Source organism: Protopterus annectens, chromosome 4.part0 (genome assembly GCF_019279795.1).
Source record: "Protopterus annectens isolate FY-2018-M chromosome 4.part0, PAN1.0, whole genome shotgun sequence".
Classification (NCBI taxonomy): domain Eukaryota; kingdom Metazoa; phylum Chordata; order Ceratodontiformes; family Protopteridae; genus Protopterus; species Protopterus annectens.
This window is the reverse complement of record NC_056733.1, coordinates 341,120,503-341,144,147: the sequence shown is the minus strand read 5'-3', so window position 1 is coordinate 341,144,147 and position 23,645 is coordinate 341,120,503. Positions and strand designations below refer to the sequence as shown.

At 37.5% G+C, this 23,645-nt stretch overlaps 1 protein-coding gene across 2 annotated transcripts in view; it reads left to right on the top strand.

Annotated features, from left to right (window-relative positions):
• The window catches only part of LZTR1 (leucine zipper like transcription regulator 1), an 830,693-nt gene that overhangs the window by 353,267 nt on the left and 453,781 nt on the right, over positions 1-23,645 (top strand). For both annotated transcript variants that reach the window (XM_044068313.1, XM_044068312.1), the window contains exon 10: positions 20,746-20,856. In XM_044068313.1, coding sequence (XP_043924248.1) covers positions 20,746-20,856 — 111 coding nt within the window. The remainder of the gene's footprint in view (positions 1-20,745; positions 20,857-23,645) is intronic.

Here is a 23,645-nt window from a genome sequence, read left to right as displayed (position 1 = left end):
GGTGGGCAGGTGGGATGCAACAAGAAGGTTGGATGTGCATTTGGCAAATCAAACATTTAGATGGCAGTATGGTATACTAGATGGAGAAAGTGGAAGCAATGATTGTATAGGCAACTATAATGAGTAACATAACAACAGTGGATTTGACCCGGTGTGTCAATTATACAATGTTTATATCCCATGTGGCTTTGGGCTTTGTCAAGCATCTGTGTTCTACACACATATTGTGTTGGATCTGATTTGAGTGGAAGGGGGAGAGGCTTAGCCCACACCCTAATTTGTTACTGGGTTGCCATGCATTATGGGCATGCATTGTGGCAGGTACTCAACGGGCTATCCATCCTTAGATGGCTCATGCTGTTCCGTTTGCTCATCTGAATGGTGACTCGGCTGTGCTCTTCTTGTTATGTTGCCTGGCTGTGGCTTCACCCTTCTTATAATATTGCCTGGCTTTTACATTATCAAGAATGACACAATACTAGTGTATGCGGGTATATCATGTTACTGTTAGTGTGGACAAGGATGCTTGACAATGCAACTATGATTCTTGGACCTTTCTGCAGACGGGTGTGTTGTCTGGCAGTTGAGAGCCTGGTTGTTCCTGATCAGCGGACCTGTATTTTTGTGTTTCAATGTGACTGCATGAAAGGATGCCAGTATTGGTCTGCAAGTTTGGTGGGCAGTAGATTCGTTGGGGATTGATTTGAGGAGACACTTGTATTATGGCTGGGGAACTTGACATTTGATAAATGTATCCTCTCAATGATGCGTTCTGTCTGGTCATTGGCTGTAAAACAACTTTTCTGAGAAATATTGTTGTGGTGCCAGTTAATGATTTGGATTAAATGTTTCTATATACAGTCGTGAAGCAATTGCCAGGATAAAATGGTACTCTTGCAGTGCATGGATCATCGTGGCTGTCCTCCGATGTTGGAGGAAAAACAAGCTTCTTGGACACCTTTTGATGTGGTAAAGGTGTTACCCCATGGTTTGAATTTTGTCTCTTTGCTGCAAAATGGGTTGGGAATTTTGGCCTGTAGTATTTTCATGGTGGTTTGAATCTTGGCAGCTTCCATTGTTTTGATGTGTTCTCCAGTATACTTTTGTTCAGTCATAGGATTGAATTACTGGTGTTGAGTAGGTCAGCATTGTATCTCCAGCACTTGTTGTCAGCAGATAGACGCACTGGTTGGGTGTCAGTCTAAGCTGTGGGAGTTGATGTGTGATATACATAGATGTTTGCTTTGAGGGTGTGGTCAAGTCTGCAGTTTTACCTCTGTACTGTGTCAGTTTTCATTGTGCAGGGTCCCTCTGAGGGTTGATGGAAGTGTTGGCAACAAGACACTCAATCAGGTAACAACATTATGAGTGGTCTCCTGGATAAGGGAGCTGTCTAAATTGTGATCTTGTTGTCTCCAGCCATGGGAATTGTCATTGAAAAGCTGAAAAATGCAATCAGAGGAACATATTTAATGTCTACTAAAGAAATATTAATATACTTATACATTGTATCGCATTTCAGTTTATGTTAAACATGAAATATGATGTGGTTTCAGAACTATTCATGTTTTTATTCCAATATGACTTTGCAAATATTAATTTAAACACTGGTTTCGGACTTGAGTAGTCTAAAACAATTGCACAACAATGGTACTGTATTATACAGTAATGTCAGTAAATAGTTTTCAACAGATGTATGAAATATACAGTTATAGATTTTAACATGATGTTTATTAATACCCTAAATTATTTTGAAATGATACTACCTTAATCTAAATATTTGTACCTTTTGAAACCTGCTTAGAAGTAAGTATTATTGAATTACAATAAGATGAGTAAAGAATATATGTATATATTTTAGCTGATTAGATTATCTTAATATATTATTCAATTATCTTTATTTAAAACTAAGAGGATAAGAGAAACTGATCCAAATATTATTTGTGAGGGTAGAAAGTTTGTTTGGTTAGATTCACTAACCAAATGAAGAGGTATATTACCTCATAGCAATAGGGAATGGTTTTTAAGGTTAAGAATTACAAGTTTGGAAGTTCTTTGTTTTTTTTTTTATTCTATCACTTTGGTGTCACTCAGAAACATGCAAAAATCATACAAGAAAAACTTTTTGAATACTGTATCCAAGATGGAACTAAGAATAAACAATATTTACATAGACTCACACATAAAACAAACTCAAAACTAGGAAATGAAATGTTTATCCATAAATGTTAATGGTCTAAATAATAGTAATAAAAGGAGAAGCCTATTCAAGTACATAAACTTACATAAACCACAAATAGTCTTTTTACAAGAGACACACTTATTAGATAAAGATATAAACAACTTAAATATTAATAATTACACAGTACTAATAAACTCTCAATACAAAACAAAAAAAAGAGGAGTAGCTATACTACTTCACAACTCAACTATAACACCTAAAATAATTACTACTCATCAAGATACATCAGGTATGTTTTGTCTAGTTTCAATAGAGTTAAATAAGAGAATCTATGTTAGTAAATCTATATTGGATCCCAGGACTAGGATTAAAAACAGTTAAACAGCATTTTGAAGAGATAATTCATTTAACTAAGGGTAGCCTGATATTGGCAGGAGACTTCAACTATATAATGAATGAAAAAGATACAGATTCTAAATCCAAAAGAAGAAAACAACCCATCTCTAAAGCACTATCAAAATTTATAGATACATTGTATTTAAAAGATATAAATGAATTTGCAGAACCAGACTCACTAATCTTCACATTTTATTCTCATAGATATAAAACTAACTCTAGAATTGATAGAGTATATGTTGCCAATGACCTAATAACAAAAATTGACAAAGTCAAAATCATAAATTGTCCTTTATCTGATCATAATGCCATAGTCTTTGAGATAGAGCTTACACCATTTTATTCAAATCCCATTACTAGGATACCTTCCTATATCACAAAATTGAGAGATTTCAAAGAATTTTATGAAGAAACAATCAAAAACTTTCTAGAAATAAATTACACAGAAGATATTTCAGAAATATATGTCTGGGATTCATTAAAAGCAGTTACATATGGGAAGATATTATCCTGGTACATAAATAAAAGGAAGTTATGGAATAAAAATATGCTAGACTTACAAAACAAAGCAGATAAATTGAAACTGGAAATACAAAAGGGTAATGCTACTCAAGTTCAAGAACTTACACAAATCAATAAGAAGTATACAGAATTGCTACACCATAAGATTATGATTAACTTAGAAAAGATAAAATAAACTCATACTCTACTAATTCAGCACACCTGAGATACTTAACTAATAGAACAAAAAAATAATTAAATCTAAGCAAATAAAAGAAATATTTATTCCCAATAATAACAAAAGAGTTACGGAACTAAATGATATTTTAGAAGCATTCAGACTCCAATTTAACATTGATAATTCCATAAATACTCAAGATACACCTACTAAGGATATAAAAATACTTAGAAAACAATATTCATATTAAATTAACACAAGAACAAATAGACATTATAAACAAACCAATCAATATGACAGAATTAAAATCACAAATTAAAAGCTCAAGACAAATAAAGCACCTGGCCCAGACAATATGCTACCAGAAATGTATAAATTAATACCCAATCAAGCCATATCTTTATTATTAAAAGTATATGATATAGCCAATAAAGATTTGAATATACCACCCTCTTGGAAATATTCATTGATATCCCCAATTATCAAACCAGATAAAGATGAAAAACAGTGTTCCTCATATAGGCCAATATCATTACTCAATATAGACTACAAGATGTTTATGGCTATATACTGAAATAGGATCAAACACTTTCTTCCTTTCTTAATTCACAAAGATCAAACAGGTTTTATTAAAGGAAGAAATACTTCAGATAATATTAAAAGAATACTAACATTAATAGATTATAGCAAACATAAAGTCCTAAATTTAAATGTAATCTCATTAGATATTAATAAAGCTTTTGATTCGGTTAACTGGAACTTTCTTTCACTAGTTTTAAAAGAATATAACTTTCCTTCTAATTTTAATAATCTTATCCAAATACTATATGAAAAATCTACTGCATATGTTAAACTGGGATCATATAGATCAGGCCCTATAACAATAAAAAGGGAACTAAACAAGGTTGCCCTTTATCACCATTGTTATTTGCATTACTCATAGAACCCTTTGCAAATCAAATCAGATCAAACAATAACATAAAGGGCATTTGTATTAATAAAATGTTAAACCTTAAAATCCAACTCTTTGCTGATGACATACTATTAACTCTCTCAGATGCAAATGAGTCTTTGAATGCTCTATTTAACTCCATGAATAAATTTCAAAATATTTCAGGCTTAAAATTTAATGAAAACAAAACTAAAATTATGCCCTGTAATTGTAAAAAAAAATAATATAAACAAAAGATTTTCCAAATATATAGTAACAGAAAGTAAATTATTATATCTGGGAATAAATCTACTCAATGAATTAACAGATTCTCTAATATTTAACTATAATAAAATACTAGACAAAATAGAACAAACAATTGGTTACTGGAATAAATATATCTTTTCAACAGCAGACAGATTATATCTTATTAAAATAAACATATTTCCCAAAATATTATACTTAATACAACATTTTTCATTGCCACCTCCCAAATATATTATTCAAAGATACAATAAACTAATTTTAAATTTTCTATGGTTTCCAAATAAACCCCGTATAGCCTTAAATAAACATTTGCCAGATTGGGAAGATGGTGGAATTAATTTACCGGATATTGATTTATATATTACCTCATCTGTTATTAAAAACATAACACTATGGTTAAATAATTCATACACACCTATATGGAAACAAGCCCATGAGCAGATTTACATAGAAATCAATTATAATCACATACAAGACAACTTAACAGTAATACCATCACCCCTTATATGGATGTTAAAAGATTATTTTTAGGGAAAAGAAATAATATTAATAAATTGCCATCAAACTATGTAAGCTCTACACTTTCAGTGTTCAGAACATATATAAACAAAATACCAAATATTAATTCTTGGATTTTTCTTATTTTCCCTATAGCTTTTACACCAAATATTCTAGATACATTACAAATATCTAAAATAAATATACTTAAAGAAGAAACATTACTCTTTTGGCATCAACTTATAGAGAAAGGGAAAATTCTAACAAAGGAACAGATAATTTATAATTATAATATAAATAAAGACAATTGGCTGTTTTTACAAAATCTAAGGCATTTACTTATAAATAAAATAGAACAAATGCAACCTTCAGTTAGACATGAAGCTCCAAAACTCATTGAATACCTTATTCTTATCACAAAACAGCCTTATCAGGCTACAGGTTATTTGTCTAATATCTATAAAATTGTTAAAAAACAAAAAGACTATCATGAAAAATCATACTGGGATTATTATACTTTAATAAACAACCATCCTCCAGTTGAAGAAGAAAAAAGTAATATTCTAAAATCTTCCAAATTTTCTACATTATCAAAATACTGGCAATTATTCACTTGGAGATATCTACATAAAAGTTTCTATACACCACATAGGTTAGCCAAAATGTATTCTATTGAAGATCAATGTTGGAGATGCCATACCAAGATAAAAGCAGATTGGCAGCATGTTTTTTATGAATGTATATGTCTCAATATGTACTGGAAATCCATTAATTATTTTTTCAGACTGTTTATAATGATAATTTTCAATTAACAAAGTCTTTAATTTTATTCAACTCTCCTATTCGAAACTGTGTACCAAAAAAGACACTAAAATTCTATGGTCACTATTGGCAATTTCACGTAAAATCATAACTATACACTGGAAAAATGAGGCTTCCTACGTTCAAGGAATTTGAGACTTTAACAACAACAGTTACTCACATGGAAATATTAACAGTGAAGAACAGAACTAAAAGATCTACTTCTTACTATTACTCTTGGATGAAAGTACTGGAAATACTTGAAAATATCGAAGAAGATATATCATCTTATGTTTCTAACTTTATATAATATAGAATTTCAATGTTATTTGCATAGACACCAATGTAAATAGTTATATAATGGTTTGAAGTTAGTAATGTTTTAGAATTGTAAATATGTTATTTATCTTTATTTCATGTAATGTTTAAGACATCTTATTTGAAATAATAAAAAAAAAAATATTTAGTGAAAAAAAAGAAATGTTATGAACATTTGTATAAAGCAGAAGAATGTGGAAATAAAGTAAAAATGGAAATATTTATGGAAGACTTAAGTATGACAAGGTCAGTGGTAGAGGAGGCTTCTCAATTAACAGTTAAAATAAGAGATGAGATAAAAACCGCCGTGACGTAATCAATCTACTGGAAAGTCTCCAGGAACAGTTGGTATTACTGTGGAAGTTTGGAAGCTAGGAGGGAAGAACGTAATAAAGATCTGGAAGGTTTTGTTTAAAGTATTTTAAAATAAGGGGAAAACATCCTGAAAGAAAGCTGTGGTGGCTAGTATACGTAAAGACCCATCAGACACAGCTTCAGATAGTCCCATTTCAAGTTTAAAACCATGATTATAACATGTTTATCTGTAATAGCTAAAAGAATGCCAAAGGTATTACCAAAATTAATAGATGTGGATCAGTGTGCTTTTGTGGAGGAGAGGCAAACATTTGACAACATTAATAGAACAATGATCCAGAGGGAAGCATAGTGTAACAGAATACTGGTGTTTGTGGGTCTTGATGCAGAAAAAGCATTCTACAGAGTAAGCTAGGATTTTTAGTAAGGCAATGGAAGTGTTTGCATTCCCTGATATTTTCCTAAGTAATCTTATTACATGTAAGGGATCAAAGGAAAAAATAAAGTGGGGATGGTTCCTCTGTGATAAGTTGTCTGAATAGAGGAAACCGGGCAGAGGTGTCTTCTTTCCTGTTTAGTTGCATTATAATTATAGCTATTGGCAAAGAAAATAAGGGACTCAGAAATTCGAGGATATAATTGGTATTGAATTATGAAAAGTTAGCTTTATTTACAGATATTATTGAGTACTGGATAAAACAAGAAAAGGACATCTTAGTGTTGTGGAACATTCTGAGACAGTTTCATGTTTTTTCTGGTTACAAAATTAATGAAGATAAAACAAAGGCTGTAGCTGTAAAATATGTACCACACACAAATTGGTTCATTAATACCCATATTTATGGGGGCATAATAAAAATTATGTCTTTAGGAATATGGGTTTAAAAGGACTTTGTTATGGCAGCTGTTGACGTAGGTTCATATGTGTTTACTACGCTAACGACCACAAGGGCCTTTTTAAGCCTAGGCATGCATCCCAAATCTCTGACAAGTTCGGATACCCTTGGTAAGTTTAAGCATCAGTGTGGGAGATGAACCATTTACAGGTTATCTGTTTGCATCAGAGACATAGGTGCCAAACCAGGGATGAATTTCTGGTTTCCCATCCAATTGTCCAAGTTGCACTTGAATTGGATTAGGGAGGGACTCTGCTTCACATGGATGGGGAGCCTGTTCCATAGACTGGGTAGTCTCTGGGATACATACCTCTCTCTCCAGCAGGCCCTACTTACATCACAGGCAAGGTTCAAGTCTTTAGAATGGCTAATTCTGGTACTGTTTGTTTAGTGGATATGCAGGAGGTTATCAGAGTGGGGTCTGACAATGCCCTGTATGCCAGGCATATATCTCCCCTCAAAAGCCTGTAGAAGACAGAATGCAGGGATAAGGCCTTGAGGTGGTCTGCATAGGACGTATTACTTACGCCCTGTATTCTTTTAGTGAGGAACGTCTGTGGATGTTCCAGTTGTTGGATAAGCCTGGTTAGGTACATACCAAAGGGGGGCATTGTATTCAATGATAGATCTGATGAATGCCGAATACAGTGGTACAATGACTTCCTTGGACTTAGATGCCATACCTTTGTTTATAAGTTGTGCAACATAGAATGATTTCCTCACCACTGTAAACACATGATGATCAAAGGCTAGATTACTATCTGTGTGTATCCCTAAGTCCCTGATGACTGGGTCAGCTCTAAGGGGTGTGTTGTCAGTGTGATAGTTACCAGAGATGGATGACTTCCCAAGATACTGTTATGCATTTCTTGGCATTTAGTTTTAGTCCATGACTCTGGCACCAGTTGTTTGTCTGTATCAGCCCCTCCTGGTGAACATTTATGTTGGTGTGAGATTCAGTGACAGCTCCTAATTTGCAATCATCTGCAAATGTAGTCAGCCAGAGACCACTGACATTGACCTTGACTTCTGAGAAGTAAATGCCAAGAAGGAGCGATCCAAGAACTGGTCCCTGAGAGACTCCACTTGTGACTGGCCTCTTTGTAGAACTCCCCAATTCTAACTCCAGGGTCCTGTCTGTGAGCCAGTTGGCTATCCACCGGGTGACATATGGGTTTGTACCTAACCTCTTGAGTTTGTCAACAATGTCTGAGTGGGGTTTTGTGTCAAATGCCTTGGCTAGGTCAAGGTAGGCAGTGTGAACTATTTTGCCCTCATCCTTTGCTTTATTGACCTTTTCAAAGAAGCCCACCAGGTTAAGTAGGCATGCTCTGCCCTTGACAACCAAACTGGGTTGGGTCCAGTGTCTGGAGATTTACTATATCTCTATTGATCATTTCCATGATAATTCTTTCCTTGGCTTTACGTATAAGACTAGTGAGATGTATGGGTCTGTAGTTTCCAGGGTCTGTAGATGACCCTCCTGTGTGCAGAGGGATGGTTGTTGCCTTTCTCCATTCATGAGGCACGGAGCCTGTTTGGAGGCTACAGTTAAATAGTAATTCCAGAGGCCCTGATAGGTCATGTTTCATGCTGTTTAGAAGGCATCCTGGGATATTGTCTTGGTCCATTGATGCAGTGTTCTTGGTCTTAGAGAGAGCATTAAGGACCTGTTCCCTAGTTGACAGTAGGGGGAATTATATTTGATGATATTTCCTGAGGGAAGGTTGAAGGGGAGAGAGGAGTAAAGTTGGAACTCTGCACACAATTGTATATTGCCTTTGAGGTTGCGGACATAGCTAAAGAATGCTTTGTTGTTGTCCTTGGCCTGGAAGGCCAAACTTGCCTCAAATTTGGCTTTGGTAGACTTTATTTGTCCTCTGAGTTGTTTGTTTAGTTTAATGAGAGTGTTTTTATCCTGCTGGGTGCTTCACCTCCTAATTTTGCCATGATTGTCTTCCTCCTGTTACACAGCTGATTGATTTTGTGATTCCACCAGGGTGGCTTGTTTTTTTAAGTTACTTCTGGGATATGTGGGAAGAGACTAAACAAAAATGTTTTCAGTCACTTTAGTTTAATATACAGGTAAGGCATATTTCTACTAACCAGAGAAGTTGTAGACAATAATAGAGTTGAAGGATTTTATCTTGGAGGGGAAGCAGGCAAGGGTCAAGTGGGATACATTGACCCATCCAGTAGAACAGGGTGGTTTTAGGATAACCTGATTTGAAGGGATATTTCAGGACTACACAGTTAAGGCTCTTAAATATAACACAAGTAGATAGCTATAATTCTTAATGGAAAGGGATGATGAAAGCTAGGGGGAAACGCAAGAAATAGAGAGAATGGTATTTTGGATGCAGATCCTTAATGAGTATAACAACCATATGGAATAATATATTCTTAAAGTAGCAGAAAGTATTCTAAGAACTAAGCCAACGCAAGAAAGGAGATACTGCCAGTAGAGATCACTGTAGTGAGGGGTATAGAGAATATGCAAGAGGGGTCTGGAATTTATTGGAGAAAACGGGCAAAGGAACCGAAGTATTGGGAGCAAATAACTAGAGAGGGAAAGGTAATAGAATAGGAAGAGACCAAGAAGACATTTGGACTGCAGGCTAGAGATTGCCTATACTCTGATATTAATCCCTGATAAGAAAGCAAAGAGAAAGGAATAGGAGAATCCTAAATGAAAGACCTGCCCAGGTTGAGTTTTAGTTGAACATAGAACAGAATTGCTGTTAAAGAGGGGATAGTTAATAGAGCATTTAAAATCTGAACAATGACTATAGGGATCGGTCAAAAGAAGTTAGAAGAGATTAGAAAGGCAGATTGGATAAGCAGTTCAGAATAAAACAATTGGAGAACATATGTATGGCTCCCAAGTATGCAACAAAGTCTAGAAGATTTAGGAGTTTTGGTTGGTAGTGTTTGCATTGGTGTTTTTATACCCCAAGCAGACACCAAAGAAGTTTTTCTCAGGTAGATGGCAAATGTTGGAGACGTGATCAGGAGGAAAGAGGTAACTGGAAAATATGTTTTGGGAGTGTAATGAGTTGGTAGACTTTAAAAATTCCCTACAGAGCATTCTGTTAAAAATATGAGGTGAACAATTGGGTGTAACTAAGGAAATTATTTTTTCTGCTAGGATACAGGATCTGAATTACTTAAACATAGTAAGATTTTGTTAAGTTTAATTCTGATTGCTGCTAAAAAAGCAATCTCTAAAACAGCTGTATTTGTAGTGAATATTGCAAACGAGATAAAAGAAATGGAAGTGGAATCTTTAGAAAACGGTAGGAGCAAACTACATAGAGAAAAGGAAATTGTGGGAAAATACATGCAGGATAATGTTTTGGAGGAGGAGTGACGTTTAAAGGGAAAGCAGGAATTGTGCAATTTATGTAATGTTGGATTGACTGTATCAAAGCATGTACGTGATGTGTAATGTTTGTAACTGTGAATATCTTAACACAGTTTTTCTGTTATATAAATGTATATTTGGCTATTTCTCAAGTGATAATTCAATAATGGTGTAAAAATAGATTTTAAATTCTCCTTTGGATAGAGGTTTCAGTGCTTGGCCCCTCTGCTGCAGAGTTGATTAAGAAGTGTGATAAAGGGGCAAGCCAATCCAGGGAATCTCTTAAGATTTTTCAGCCCAGCTTTTCTAAATTTTCCAAGGGATTTTATGTCTTCTCATCCATCTTTGGCTAAAAAAGAAAAAAAAAAAAAAAAAACAACCGGCCTTAACAAAATACAGGTACAAAGACATTTAATAAGAAATGGCAAGAGGGTTCCAAAGAGAAGTCTCAAACCTCTCAAAACCAAGGACAGTCCAACAAGCCAGAATGACTATTTAAGACACCTTTTGCCTCCCTCCCCATTCCTGGCCCCTTTTTTCTTCTTCTAAAAAGTCTGAACTTCCATTTTTCTCTTTGGCAACAGATTTTCAGACAATTGGGCATTTATCAAGGTTCCAGATGGTATTGGGAGGAAATTTCCTCCTTTCCAAGGGGTCATTTTTCATCAGATCAGACTTCTGTTTCTACTGTTTCTTCATCACATGCTGCCCCAAGAAGGGATAGAACTGTTTTCTCCTTCCCAAATGGGGAAGGGTTTTTTATTCAAGGATATTCCTAGTGCTAAAGAAAAAAAAATGCTTTGAGACCGGTTCTGGGAATTTCATTCCTAAACCTGTTTGTGATGGTGCCCAGATTCAAAATGATGTCACTTCACAAACTGTTACCTCTTCCTCTTTCAACTTTCCAGGCAACACTAGACTTAAAAAAAAATACTTATCACATCTATATTCATACAGACTTCAAATGTTTCTTAAGACTTTGTGCGTCTGGATCACATTTTCAGTTTTTTTCCTTACACTTTGGACTATTCATTGCACCAAGAGGGTTCACAAAGTATCTTGCTCCAGGTATAGCTCATTGCAGTCTACAGGATATCCGCATTTTTCCATATTTAGGTGACTTGCTTATCTTTGCATAGTCTTATTCAGTGTCAGTCTCTGTCTTTGGTTAGAGCTCTCTTAACATGCTGGGATTCCAAGAGTGAATTCAATAGTCTTTCTTGATTCAGAATTGTATTCCTGGGATGTCAACTAGACACCACAGTTCAAAGAGCTTTTCTTTCACATGAAAAAAACAGATGTTTTCCACTCAGACTTGGTTGCTGTGAGGGAACACCTCAGGATTTTGGGTCTCATGGCATCTATGATTCTGATATCTCTGGCAAGACTCCTCTTCAGAAAGCTACAGTAGTATATGAAATTTCTTTGGTCTCTGTATCAGTACCCTTTAACTTTTCAAATCCCAGTGCAGCGGTTTGTCAGAAGATAAATCTTTTGGTAGTGACAAAATGCGACCTTAAATCCAGTTCTCCACTTCTCCTTCCCCAGTCCAAAGCAGTCAGTCAGCACAGATGCTTCAAACTTTGCTTGGGGAGCAGTTTCAAGAGGGATAAAAGTGTAGGAAGTGTGGCACACCAGGGACAGAAGCAACCAGATCAAAGAGATGCTTGCCCTGATTAAGGCATTTGACACTCTGAACCATCTTTGGTCCCAGGGACTTTTTCAGGTGGTTATATTAACAAGCAAGGGTGGAACCATATTGTAACCCCTTTGCAGACTAGCCATGTTAGCTTGGAATATAATTTCACAGCACAGTCTAACTCTACAGGCATCCTACTTTCCATCATAGCAAAATTTTGTGCAGACAAGCTGAGCAAGGACAAGAGTAGACCCTCATGAATGGAAACTAGATGGGGGGGGGGGGGGGGTCTTCCAAGATTTGACCCATCTGTGGGGATTTCCTCAAGTAGACCTCTTTGCCTCTTCTTTCAACAGTCATCTGTCAAGATTGTGATCAAGGACTCCATGCAAAAAAAAAAACAAAACTGGAAGACACATGCCTTTTTTCCTTTGGACAGGAAATGTCCCTGTATGCTTTTCCACCCATTGCAGTAATATCCAGGGTATTCCGAAGATTCAGAAAGAATCCCACAAGATCATTGTGGCAACTCCCTTCTGGACCATGTAGCCATGGTTCTCACTTCTTTTGGAAATGGCTAGGGGCCATAAGCTTCCTCACAAACCTGATCTACTCGCACAAGAACACAGGCACCCTGACATCAGTCAACTTCAATTGACTGCCTGGATGATAGTGTCTTAACTCTTTTTAGGCACTTATTTACTGAGGACGTGCAGCAGATCTTAATAGAAGCAAGAAAGCCTGCTACTAGAAAATCATATATTAGCAAATGGAAAAAGGCTTTCTAGTTTGGTACCAACTACATAACCATAACCCATTCAGGGCTAGTTGTTCTCTGGTTCTACGATATTTGTGTGGGTTTCTTTTCTGTTGTCTATCTTTTTCCTCTGTCAAGGTTCATTTGTCAGCCGTTTCAGAATGTCTGTTCATGGATCATATTTTTTCAATGCAGTCTCCTGTCAAAATTCTCATGAAAGGAGTTTTGCATAATAGGCTACCAGGAAAACTATTGGCCCCTCCTTACAATGTTAATTTTGTGTTAGAGATGCTAACACTTGCTCCATTTGAACCAGCTTATCTGGCTGCCTTGAGGTTCTGAACATGGAAAACATTTTTATTGATTGCCCTGACCTCTGCAAGAAAGATATTTGAGTTGCAAGCTATTATGGTGAGTCAACCTTCTCATTTTCCATAAGCACAGGCTTTCTTTTAGAACTAATCATTTTTTTATGTTTAAAGTGCTACCCAAGTTTTCTTTAAACCAAATTATCCATCTCCCAGTTTTCTTACCTGGACCTAAAATGAGGGAGAAAGGATACGCCATACCTTGGATGTCCAATGACAGAACTTCAGATCAATTGATGTTCTTCGTGTTTCACTGTTGCAGTCATCACACTTTGGTTGTCTGCCTGTAGGTAGCCCTCAGTCGGCCCGAATACAAGGGACTTAGTATATGTCAAAACAGACTTTCCAAATGGCAGTCTAAGGCTGTTACCTTTTGTTATACTCATCATATCAAAACTATTCCAGGCAGGGTAAAGGCCCACTCTGTCAGGGCCTTGGCTTCATCTGTGGCTTTTTGGAAAGAGTTGGATTCTATAAGTTTTCTAGAAGTGGCAACTTGGTCCTCTGTCCAGACTTTTACAAAGCACTGTAAACTTGATTGCGTCTCTAGGTCTAGAGCAAGCTTTTCTAGGACCATTCTTAAGGGGGCTCCTGGACTCTTCTTCCACATCCCAAATGTGGTTAGCTAAGGTATTCTGTCTATATAGCTAAGGCTACTGCAGTAGTGATCAATTTGATGAACAATTGTAACAGTTAAACTTACCATAGCAGCAGATGTTTGAAAGATCACTGCTGCAATATCTGCTCGCTGTCCTTCTATCCTGCTTCTTTCTTGGTGTGCATTTTATGCCAGGATGTAGTCATTTTTTGTTCATAGTATTGTGATTTCAGGGCTCAGTCTCCCCCTGTCTGCTAACAGAAAAGCTGTGAAGGGCTTTGAACCCAGTCTTGTATTTTATTCAGCTCATCTCAATTTGCATGACAGTTTGGGTGAGTGGAAGGTGCCCCGAAGCTTTGCAAGTTGACCAGCTGTTGTATCCTTGGAGTTTAGCAGAATATAACCTGTATAGCTTAGGCTACTGCAGCAGTGCTCATTCAAACATCTACTGTTGTGGCAAGTTTAACTTAGTATCTACTACTCTCTGCCTTACTGAAATTACACCAAAGTAAGGGGTAAAGGTAGATGTCTCATGAGAAGAGGCAGCTTCCAGATTATTCACCCAGGATCTGTTTACTTTCGGTTAGGAATTAGCAACATTCTTAATCTGAAATTTGTAAAGATAGTGCAGGACTTGCATGAAACAAAGACTGAATTTGTTTGTAACTAGTACAAGAAGCAATGTGGCTTATTCTAATTCATAAACTATAAATCCTTCCAACACAGTGCTACATGCAGCTTGCCTTAGCCATCTCCCTTCAGGATTATTTTTTGAGACCGTATGCTTATAACCCAGAAGCAGTCCAAAAACAGGTACCAGAGTGTTGGACATGGACTAGCTTTATGTATAGAAAGAATAGTGTACAGTTATATCAACTAGCCTCTTGCAGAAGAGAAGCACTCCTGACGGCGTCCCACATGTCCTATGTACATACAGTAGGGCTACCAGTGCTGCTTAGCATTGTCAGGCACTTGTGAGTGAATGTAAACTGCTGTCACTCAGCCCTGTGTCATACATTGCTTTCCGGAATCATGGCTTTGTCTACACAGTTATACATGTCATATGCACCTTGTGTGCCTCTGTGTAACCCAGCAGCATGTAGACTAGGGTACAGGAGCAGCTTCTCAGAAATCACTTTTTCATTGTGTGCCTGAGTGATTCTGCATTGGGAGTACTTGTTGCTTTTTCAGAAGTAACAGAGCCTGTGCTGTGTTATACAGTTATTCTGTTAACATTAGACAGGACTGAGTCTGATATTTATTACTGATGTCCCATTGCATGAATGGGTAATTGGAGGTCCATTCTGTACAGTGGATGTTTGTGCTACACAGGCTGAAGTGTTCATGAGTCCTATCCAGTGTTTTAAGATGTACCTGTGGATGCAGTACAGTTGGTTACTGACCATTTTGCTAATTCCTGTTTAAGCACATGCAGATTTTATTGCATTCTCTGTGGGTTTGACCCCTACCCCAGCCAACTCACAAGTCAGGTGGAGAGCCCCCTCCCCCATCTACACTTAATAGGTAGGTGTTTAGGCAGTAGATATAAAGTAAAAAGAGGTATATAACGTGACAAAGGAGCAAGCAAGAGTAACTTGGACTGCAGCTTAATAATTTTACTTTGTATTGTAAAAAATCTGGGTAAGAACATGGGAGAGGTTAGTGATGTAGAAAATCTGGGTAAGAACATGGGAGAGGTTAGTGATGTAGAAGGGGAAAGTGTGCATTGTTGGCATGACAGACATGAACCAGTGACAAGAAGGGTGAATCATGGAGGTGCCTGTGTATGAGTTCTCAGGAATGATTGAGAGTGGAAGTGTGGTGGTGAAGTAGTTGTTTGCTTAACTGAGAGCATTTAGTGTGAGGTCAGAGAGGAGGAACTCTAAACTAGGAAAGGAGCAAAACAAGGGTATAGCCAGGGATATCAAGTAGATTGTCTTCTGACTGTTAAGGTAAAGGAATGTGGGGTAGCTGTTGTATTGATAAAATGTAGCACCTCCCAGACACAACAAGGGAAAAGGATGACAGACTGGAGGAATGAATGAAAGAGTGAAGTAGGAGGAAAAAGGTAATACTATGGCTGATCTGAATCTAACCAGTGCATACTGAGAGATTCTGAGCTCCATGGATCAGGAGGACTGGGAGTTTGCGATCTTGGACCATGAGAATTCAGTGACCTTGTGCAGGGCTGTACCAGAAGAGGTAGAGTTCTGGGCTTGGTCATGACCACTGCAGATGTTAAGTCTAAGGTACCACTAGCCAAAAATGGTTTTGAAATGTGGTTTAGAATAGGAGGGAACAGTCAGAATATAAAGGCAAAGATGATTGTGAGAGATTTTAGAGTGGATTATGGGGAAGGTGGTCAAGCATGAATTAGTAGACCAGAAGTAAACTGCGGGCATACACACAGTGTGGAAATGAGGCCAATGTGAATTACTCAGCTGTGGCCATAAGTGTGAGGATTAGGCAAAAGAGAAGAAAGCCATTGTGACTGATTAGGAGAGGGATAGCAATTAGGGCAAATGAGGCTTACAAGAGGTGGAAGGAGAGGGTGGTGGGATGGAGGAGGCATAGTACAAGAAGGCTAGCCAAAAAAGGACTATAAAGGTAGGCTACAATTATAATAGAGTTGGCAGAAGGGATCAAAAAAGGAAGCAGGGCCTTTACATAATAGCTGGAAGAAAGACCTTGAGGAAGAACTGGCTATGATGAGGAAAGCAGAAGTACTTTGCTTCTCACTTCACAAAAGAAAGTGAGAGGGGCACCATTGTTGAGTTGGAAGTAGGGAAAAATGGGAGTGGACACAGAGACTGAGGGAGGAACGGTTCAGGGGGAAATGGCTGCCCTTAAAGGCAATAAAACACATGATCCACATGGGCTGCCTCCCAGAGTCTGCAGAAATCTGACTTGAGTCTTTAACAGATCACTGACCTAGTGCAGAAGTGTCAGACAATTGGAAGTGTGCAGAACCACAAAGACAAGAACCCAGTAAAAACACGAAATGTATTAACTCTGGCACCTTGGCTATAAACAAGCCTTCAAGGAGTACATAAGCACTGATAAATTGGATGAGTGCAACTGTTGTACCCTTGTAAATGGGAGAGCAGAAAAGAGGAATTATGAGGCTATTGGCTAAATAAAAGTGGCAGTAAAAGTTATGCAGAAAATCCTGAAGGAAAGGCTGGTGCATTCCTAGAAGAAAGCAAGTCTCCAGGGCAGCAACCAGCCGCAAGAAGTTGTTGCTGGTCAGACCAAAATACATGTATATATATATATATATATATATATATGTGTGTGTATATCCATATATCTGTATGTATATATATATATATATATATATATATATGTGTGTGTGTGTGTGTATATATATATATATATATATATATATATATATATATATATATATATATATATATATATATATATATATGTGTGTGTATATATATATATATATATATATATATATGTGTGTGTGTGTATGTAATACAGTGGATATAAAAAGTGTACAGACCCCTGTTAAAATGCCAGGTTTTTGTGATATAAATAATGAGACCACAATAAATAATTTCAAATTCCCACCTTTAATGTGACCGATAACCTGTACATTTCAATTGACAAATCTGTTAGGGGAAAAAATAGAAAAATATATGCTGGTCTCATTTTTTATGTCACAAAAATTTGGCATTTTAGCAGGGGTATGTACATTTTTTATATCCACTGTGTATAATATGTACAATATAAAATCTGTGGGGTTTTTTCCCTTTGTGCCCCCCCCTCTACTGACCACCAGTCTCCCAATTGGTCTTGACCCCATTCATTCTCCTGCACTTGGGGAGTCCCTGTCAAGAAGGCAAAACTAAGCAGAGGGTGCTGTCATCCAAACAGCCAGTGCAGGTGGTTGTGCCATTAACAGCAGTTGATGCAGGCTGTTAAGGCATATTTCTGTGTAGGCCCTAACCCCCCCCCCCCATTTGCTTGGGCTTGTTGCCATCCATATGGTTAGTAAGGACTGCTGTTACCATTTTGGTAGTATCATACCCCACCCCTCTAATCTTAGTAGCATTTTGAGACTGAACAACCTCTGCTTGCTGGTAGTGAGTAACCATCTAGAATCACGTCTTCACTGACCATTCACATCAACTGTCCCTCACCAATCTTCTCCATCACCTGAGATGCTGTTCAGACTGTTGTTGTAGATGGGGCTTTGTCATACAGCCAGAAAACCTGATCCGTTTTTTGATTGATTATGGGTGAACTTCTCTGTGGAGTACTAGTAGAAGACGTCTACCTGGACATCCACAAAGCCTTTTTAGAAAAACAAGAGGAATTGTTTAAAAAGCCAAGACCAATGAACTGAATACCTACATGGTTGAATTGTAGGACTCGAGGGAGTTGTGAGTGAGAGAATGTCCGTTATTAGGAAAATAACTAGTGGAGTATGGCATGAGTCTATGCTGGATCAAGTACTTTAAATTTTTTAACTAGATAAGTAGGCTGGTCCACATACATTTTCAGCCATGTCTTGGGCCATAACCATGGAATAAACTAAACATATATAAACGTGAACAGTTTAGTGTAGCCAGTCAGTCAGCATGCTATAGGAAGATGAGAGGAAACTGGAGAAAGCCTTGTAGACACAGGAAAGTCCAAATGGGAAAAATCCTTTTTCAGCAGAGGCTTAGGGATAAAAGCTCCACATTTAACACAAGTTTTAACATGTGCATAATAACATACAGTTGCACAATATCAGAAGGAGTATAGAATATAGGCAAGTGTTCTTCAGTTTGCATATCTCTTGCATTAATGTCTGTAGTTTGTATGATGAATGGCAAAGATTTCCAAACATTATGAAAACTGAGGTGAAGAGTATACAACATGTATTTTGGAACTTTATTCACTGTCCAGTAATGGTAAGGCAAGGATTTTTTTCGGCAGTGCCTTTGCCTCAGGTTTCTGGAAAATGGTGAACATATGCGTGTAAGATTAGGATTTGCAAACTTGTCCAGTTGCTGTGTTGATTTCCTGAAGGCTGCACTGAAAGTTCTGTCCCCTTTCCTTTGCAAGAGAAGCTCATGTAAAACTCCAGTGTAAATATCCCCTTAACATGAACCACTGAAGAAAAAAAATCTGATTTTTCTTTTGTATGAGTGACAGCAGTTAATCGGTTTGGAAATGATGTTGCATTAGTACTAGGTTTCAATTCCTGTCTGACAACAGAGCTTTATCCAGACTATGCCACTGCCATCCTTTTGTCATTCATGTTCTGTGCAAGGCCACATACAATTTTCCCTAGGAGAGAAATAGGTTTCCGTTTTATTTCAGTCACATTCTATACATTATGGAGACCAGATGTGTTCCTTCAAGAAATCTTTAGTAACATAGTATTGGCCTGTTGCTTATTTTTGTAATTTTACAGTTTGCTGTTTTACTGTGATTTGTGCTGTTCGTTTCTATCTCTGAAAGTCTGATATTGTGCCCTACCAGGCCTTTCCATGCTGTCAGATGTTGAGTAACTAAAAATAAAGGTTGTGCTTCTTAGCACCAGACAGGACAAGGCATTTTTTGACAGCTAGCAGGGCTAACTGTTCATCAGATAACTTAGTGTGTCTTTATTGGACATATGGCATGTTCATTCTTATTACTCAGTAATGCATTTAAGTAGGTTGCTTCTGTTTGACCTAATTGCTTTGGAGGAGCTCGAATGTAGTAATTGAAGTATCTCAAAAACAGAGCCTTCATATAGTAGCAAACAAATCAGAGTTGATGAGTAGTAGCCCAAAGCACTTCTGTCATTGTTCAGTTTGAGTGTCATCATTGATCTGAGTTTGGGTAGTGGCCATGAATTCCTGGACAGGACTGTTTTTCATCTTCCTTGAGGACAAGGACTTTATCTCTGTACTCAGTGTACTGTGTAGTAAGTTGCTGCCATCCCTGTTTGTTAATTGTGCCCTTTCACGAAGGTTGACACAGTAGCAAGATAAGGTCTTGTCTCAGTGATGTGTGTATATGTGTGAATGGCATTAACACTATGCATTTTAACCTGCCTTTGTATTGCATATACTTGCCACAGAATGGATAGAAAGGAATGTAATTGGTGATCCCAGACTGTGTCCTCTGATTTTTTTTTTTTTTGCTGTTGCTGTTTATGGACCTCCCATCATGCAGTGATGCAGTGTAGGTACTATTGTCAGTGGTAGTCCTTCTTCTGCTGTTATCTTTATCCCATAACAGTTGGACAGCAAGGTTACGTACTCCAATCCTGCCAGTCGAGCAGGAAAGAGCTGACATTCCAACAAGAGATGATTTGCCCCCTTCCAGATACTGAATGACCAGTTTGTTAGGAAAAAAGTGCATCTGCCAGATTTGACATATTATCTTAGTTGAGAGTTCTTCTATTTTATTGGCTTTTCTACTTTCTTGGGCTGGCACCATTGCAGTGTGTGTTACAAACTTCTGTTCATTTCTTTTCTTTGTGTATTTATTTCCACATCTGTGATGCTTCATGTTCCTGGATAAACATTTTATTTCATATGGTTTCACATATTGCTTGTTAAATACAGATTTTGCATTCTTATTGCTCATTTACTCCGTATTACTCCAGAAAACATGTTTCTGCTTAGTGAACTTGTTTGGTCTGCAGAATGTTTAATTATAAGCATGTTTGAATCGTGTAACACATGATCACTTCAGCAGCAGTTTGCACATGCTGAATATTCTGTAATTGTTTTCTTACTAGATGCCCAGTGGGAGACTCTTTCATGCAGCAGCAGTCATCTCAGATGCCCAGTACATCTTTGGTGGAACTGTGGATAACAATGTCAGAAGTGGAGAAATGTACAGATTTCAGGTAAATACAGTACACTTAACCATACATTTCCAGAACGACCTGGGGCAGTTTATCGTTAAGATCTTTACTCATATTCTTGTGCACTGGCACATACTTAGTAATGCATTTGAAATTGCCTGCAATGGTGCATGATTCAATGTTTTTAATGTTTTAGAGGTTTTTATCTTTGCATATATTTTCCTAAATGCATAAGACATATCTGTTGCCTATATTGAAGTACCAGATCTGTCTCTGGTGCCTGACATTATACCACCAGAGATAACCCCTAGTGGCTTTGGAGTATGTAGAATTGCAATTCCATTTGTTACTGTGCCATTCTTGACATGTGTATAGCCCTGTGATGCTGTACAACAGGTAGGGGCAATGCTTTGCATCCATGCACTGATGGTTTGGAATGATGCAGTCTTGTGCTTGGCAGGTAAGAGCGGGAGGCTTCTTGGTTATGTCTAGTTGGACATTCATTAGGTCCTGAAACATTAGTGTTCTTGAATAGCTGGAATGTATTGCATTGCATACAGGCCAGTGACAGATTTTCCTTGAGATATGATGAGCATACAAATGTCCTGCACATTGCTTATTATAAATAAGTTTTATCTGTGTGTGTGTTTTTTTTGGAAGTACCCAGTTAAATGAATGCAGATGCTAAGCAGATGTAAACAGATACTTTTAATTTAATACTAATGGTATACTGAGATTGCAAACATGCTTCTGAGCTGTCTTTCTAGGCAAGGCAACAGTTTTTTTTTTAAAGTGAGATGTGAATGATTTTTTTTACCAGTCTTTATAATCTTAGTGGAATGTGTGTGTGAAGAATATAGCAACACACAAAGATGATTCTTGTAAAGGAAATGTCTGTGAGTAAATTATTATAATGTGAAACTACTTTACCAGTGTGGGTACTTAGGGAGAAATGTCTGTATTCTTGGAAACAGATCTGGATCTGTGGATGTGCTTGAAGTTCTTCTTTCTGGGGGAGTTCCCAGTGCCATGATGCTAGTAATCACACAAGACAGATCAGACAAGATTGTTAGACCAGAGGAAAAGAGCAGTCCTGAGCCAGTTGAGTGTGGTTCATTCCTTTTTATTGAACTCAGGCAGGTGCGTGCTTTCTGAAATCCTAGACCACAGTGATGTGATTTATGTAATGCCAGGTAGTGGGCATGTCCTGAATGAGTAACTCTCTTGGGCATATCCATGGGTAAGAGGACCCTGTTGGTTGGCTTATAGCTTTTGCACAAACATCTTTTTAACATTTTATATTTATTCCTGAAAAAACATGCACTGGACGTAACAGATCTGTAAACACTGTTGACCACACTCTGTAAATCGGGAGAATATCGTGACCAATACTTTCTAAAAGTGTTTTGTCTCAGTGCTGTTATAATACTATTGATTTTTATGTTTTAATGTTTTTAAGGTGTTTTCAATACTTTAAACATTTTAATGGCATAACCATTAGATGAATATTTAATTCAGTGCCAAAAAATTGTTAAATGAGCCTCGTAAGGACAGTTACTAAGATCCATAAGCCAACCTCCAGTGCCCTCCCACTCCATGGATGTGCCAAAGAGGAGTTACTCACTCAGGACGTACCCATTATCTGGAGTATAAATCGCAAATCTGTGGTGTATGATTTCAGAAAGCACTCATCTGCCTGAATAAAATAAAAAGGACTGAACCACATTGAATTGTATTAACTGTTTTTTTTTTTGTAAGTATATTAACTGTAGCAGCATTTTAAAGCTAAATTTTGTGTAGCATTGCATGTGTACTACTGTGCTAGAGTGAGTGCAGATGTGGTAGTCTTAACAGTTTGTGTTTATATTGTTTGAGATGTTCTTCGTGTTTCACTGTTGCAGTCATTACATTTGGGTAATCTGCTGGCAGGTTGCCCTCAGTCGGCCTGAATAACAAAGTCTTGGGTCCTGCATCGGTTGCGGTCTCTTCTTCCATGACGTCAGGTCGTCAGGGGTCTAAAACATGCAGCCAACGCCATTTAATCAGTCTTTCTTGCCACGCGGTGCCCGAAGCAGAAGCAGTTTGCAAGTGCCGGTCGACCGACTCCTGACATTTTCATTTTCGAGTTTCAGAACCAAAGTCTTTGACCTAAAGCTAAGTACCCCGTTGGGGAAACTTTTTCTTGCTCCTTACCGATGTTAGTAAAAGTTAATAATTGTATTACTTGTGGGAAGCAAATACCTCATAAGGATTTTCATTTGTACTGTATTCCTTGCCTAGGCCCTGACCACAACGTGCCTTGCTGTGGGTTTTGTGCTACATTTAACCAACGCACTATTAAGTCTCGGAATATTTTTGCTTCTAAATATTTTGGCTCAAGATTCAACTATCCAGAAATGTCGTTTGTTAGCAATCCGACTACTGGAATTCACAAAAAATGCAAAGAAAAAGACAGAGACAGACCATTGAGGTCCAAAACAGACGACGAAGCTTTTCCTAAGCCAGTCGCCAGTTCGCCGGTACTCAGTGAGGCGCTTTCGCAGCCCCTGATGCCCACTACTTTTGATTCGCAGGCCTCTACCGAGACCCATTCGGAGTCCGGTATGCTGCGAGACACTTCCAAGTATTGAACCCGCGGATGTCTCTCCCTTAGATTGGTCCGGAGCCACTGAGCAGGCACCAGCTTCTGAGGGTGTTTTCAGGCCTAAAGATTTGTATATTAAACCGACGATGTCATCAAAAAAAAGGCCAAAACCAACTTCTATGTCTAAAAAACTGATGCATGGGCCACGTGTTCAGGCCCCTATGCCTAAAAAACAAATGATCAAAAC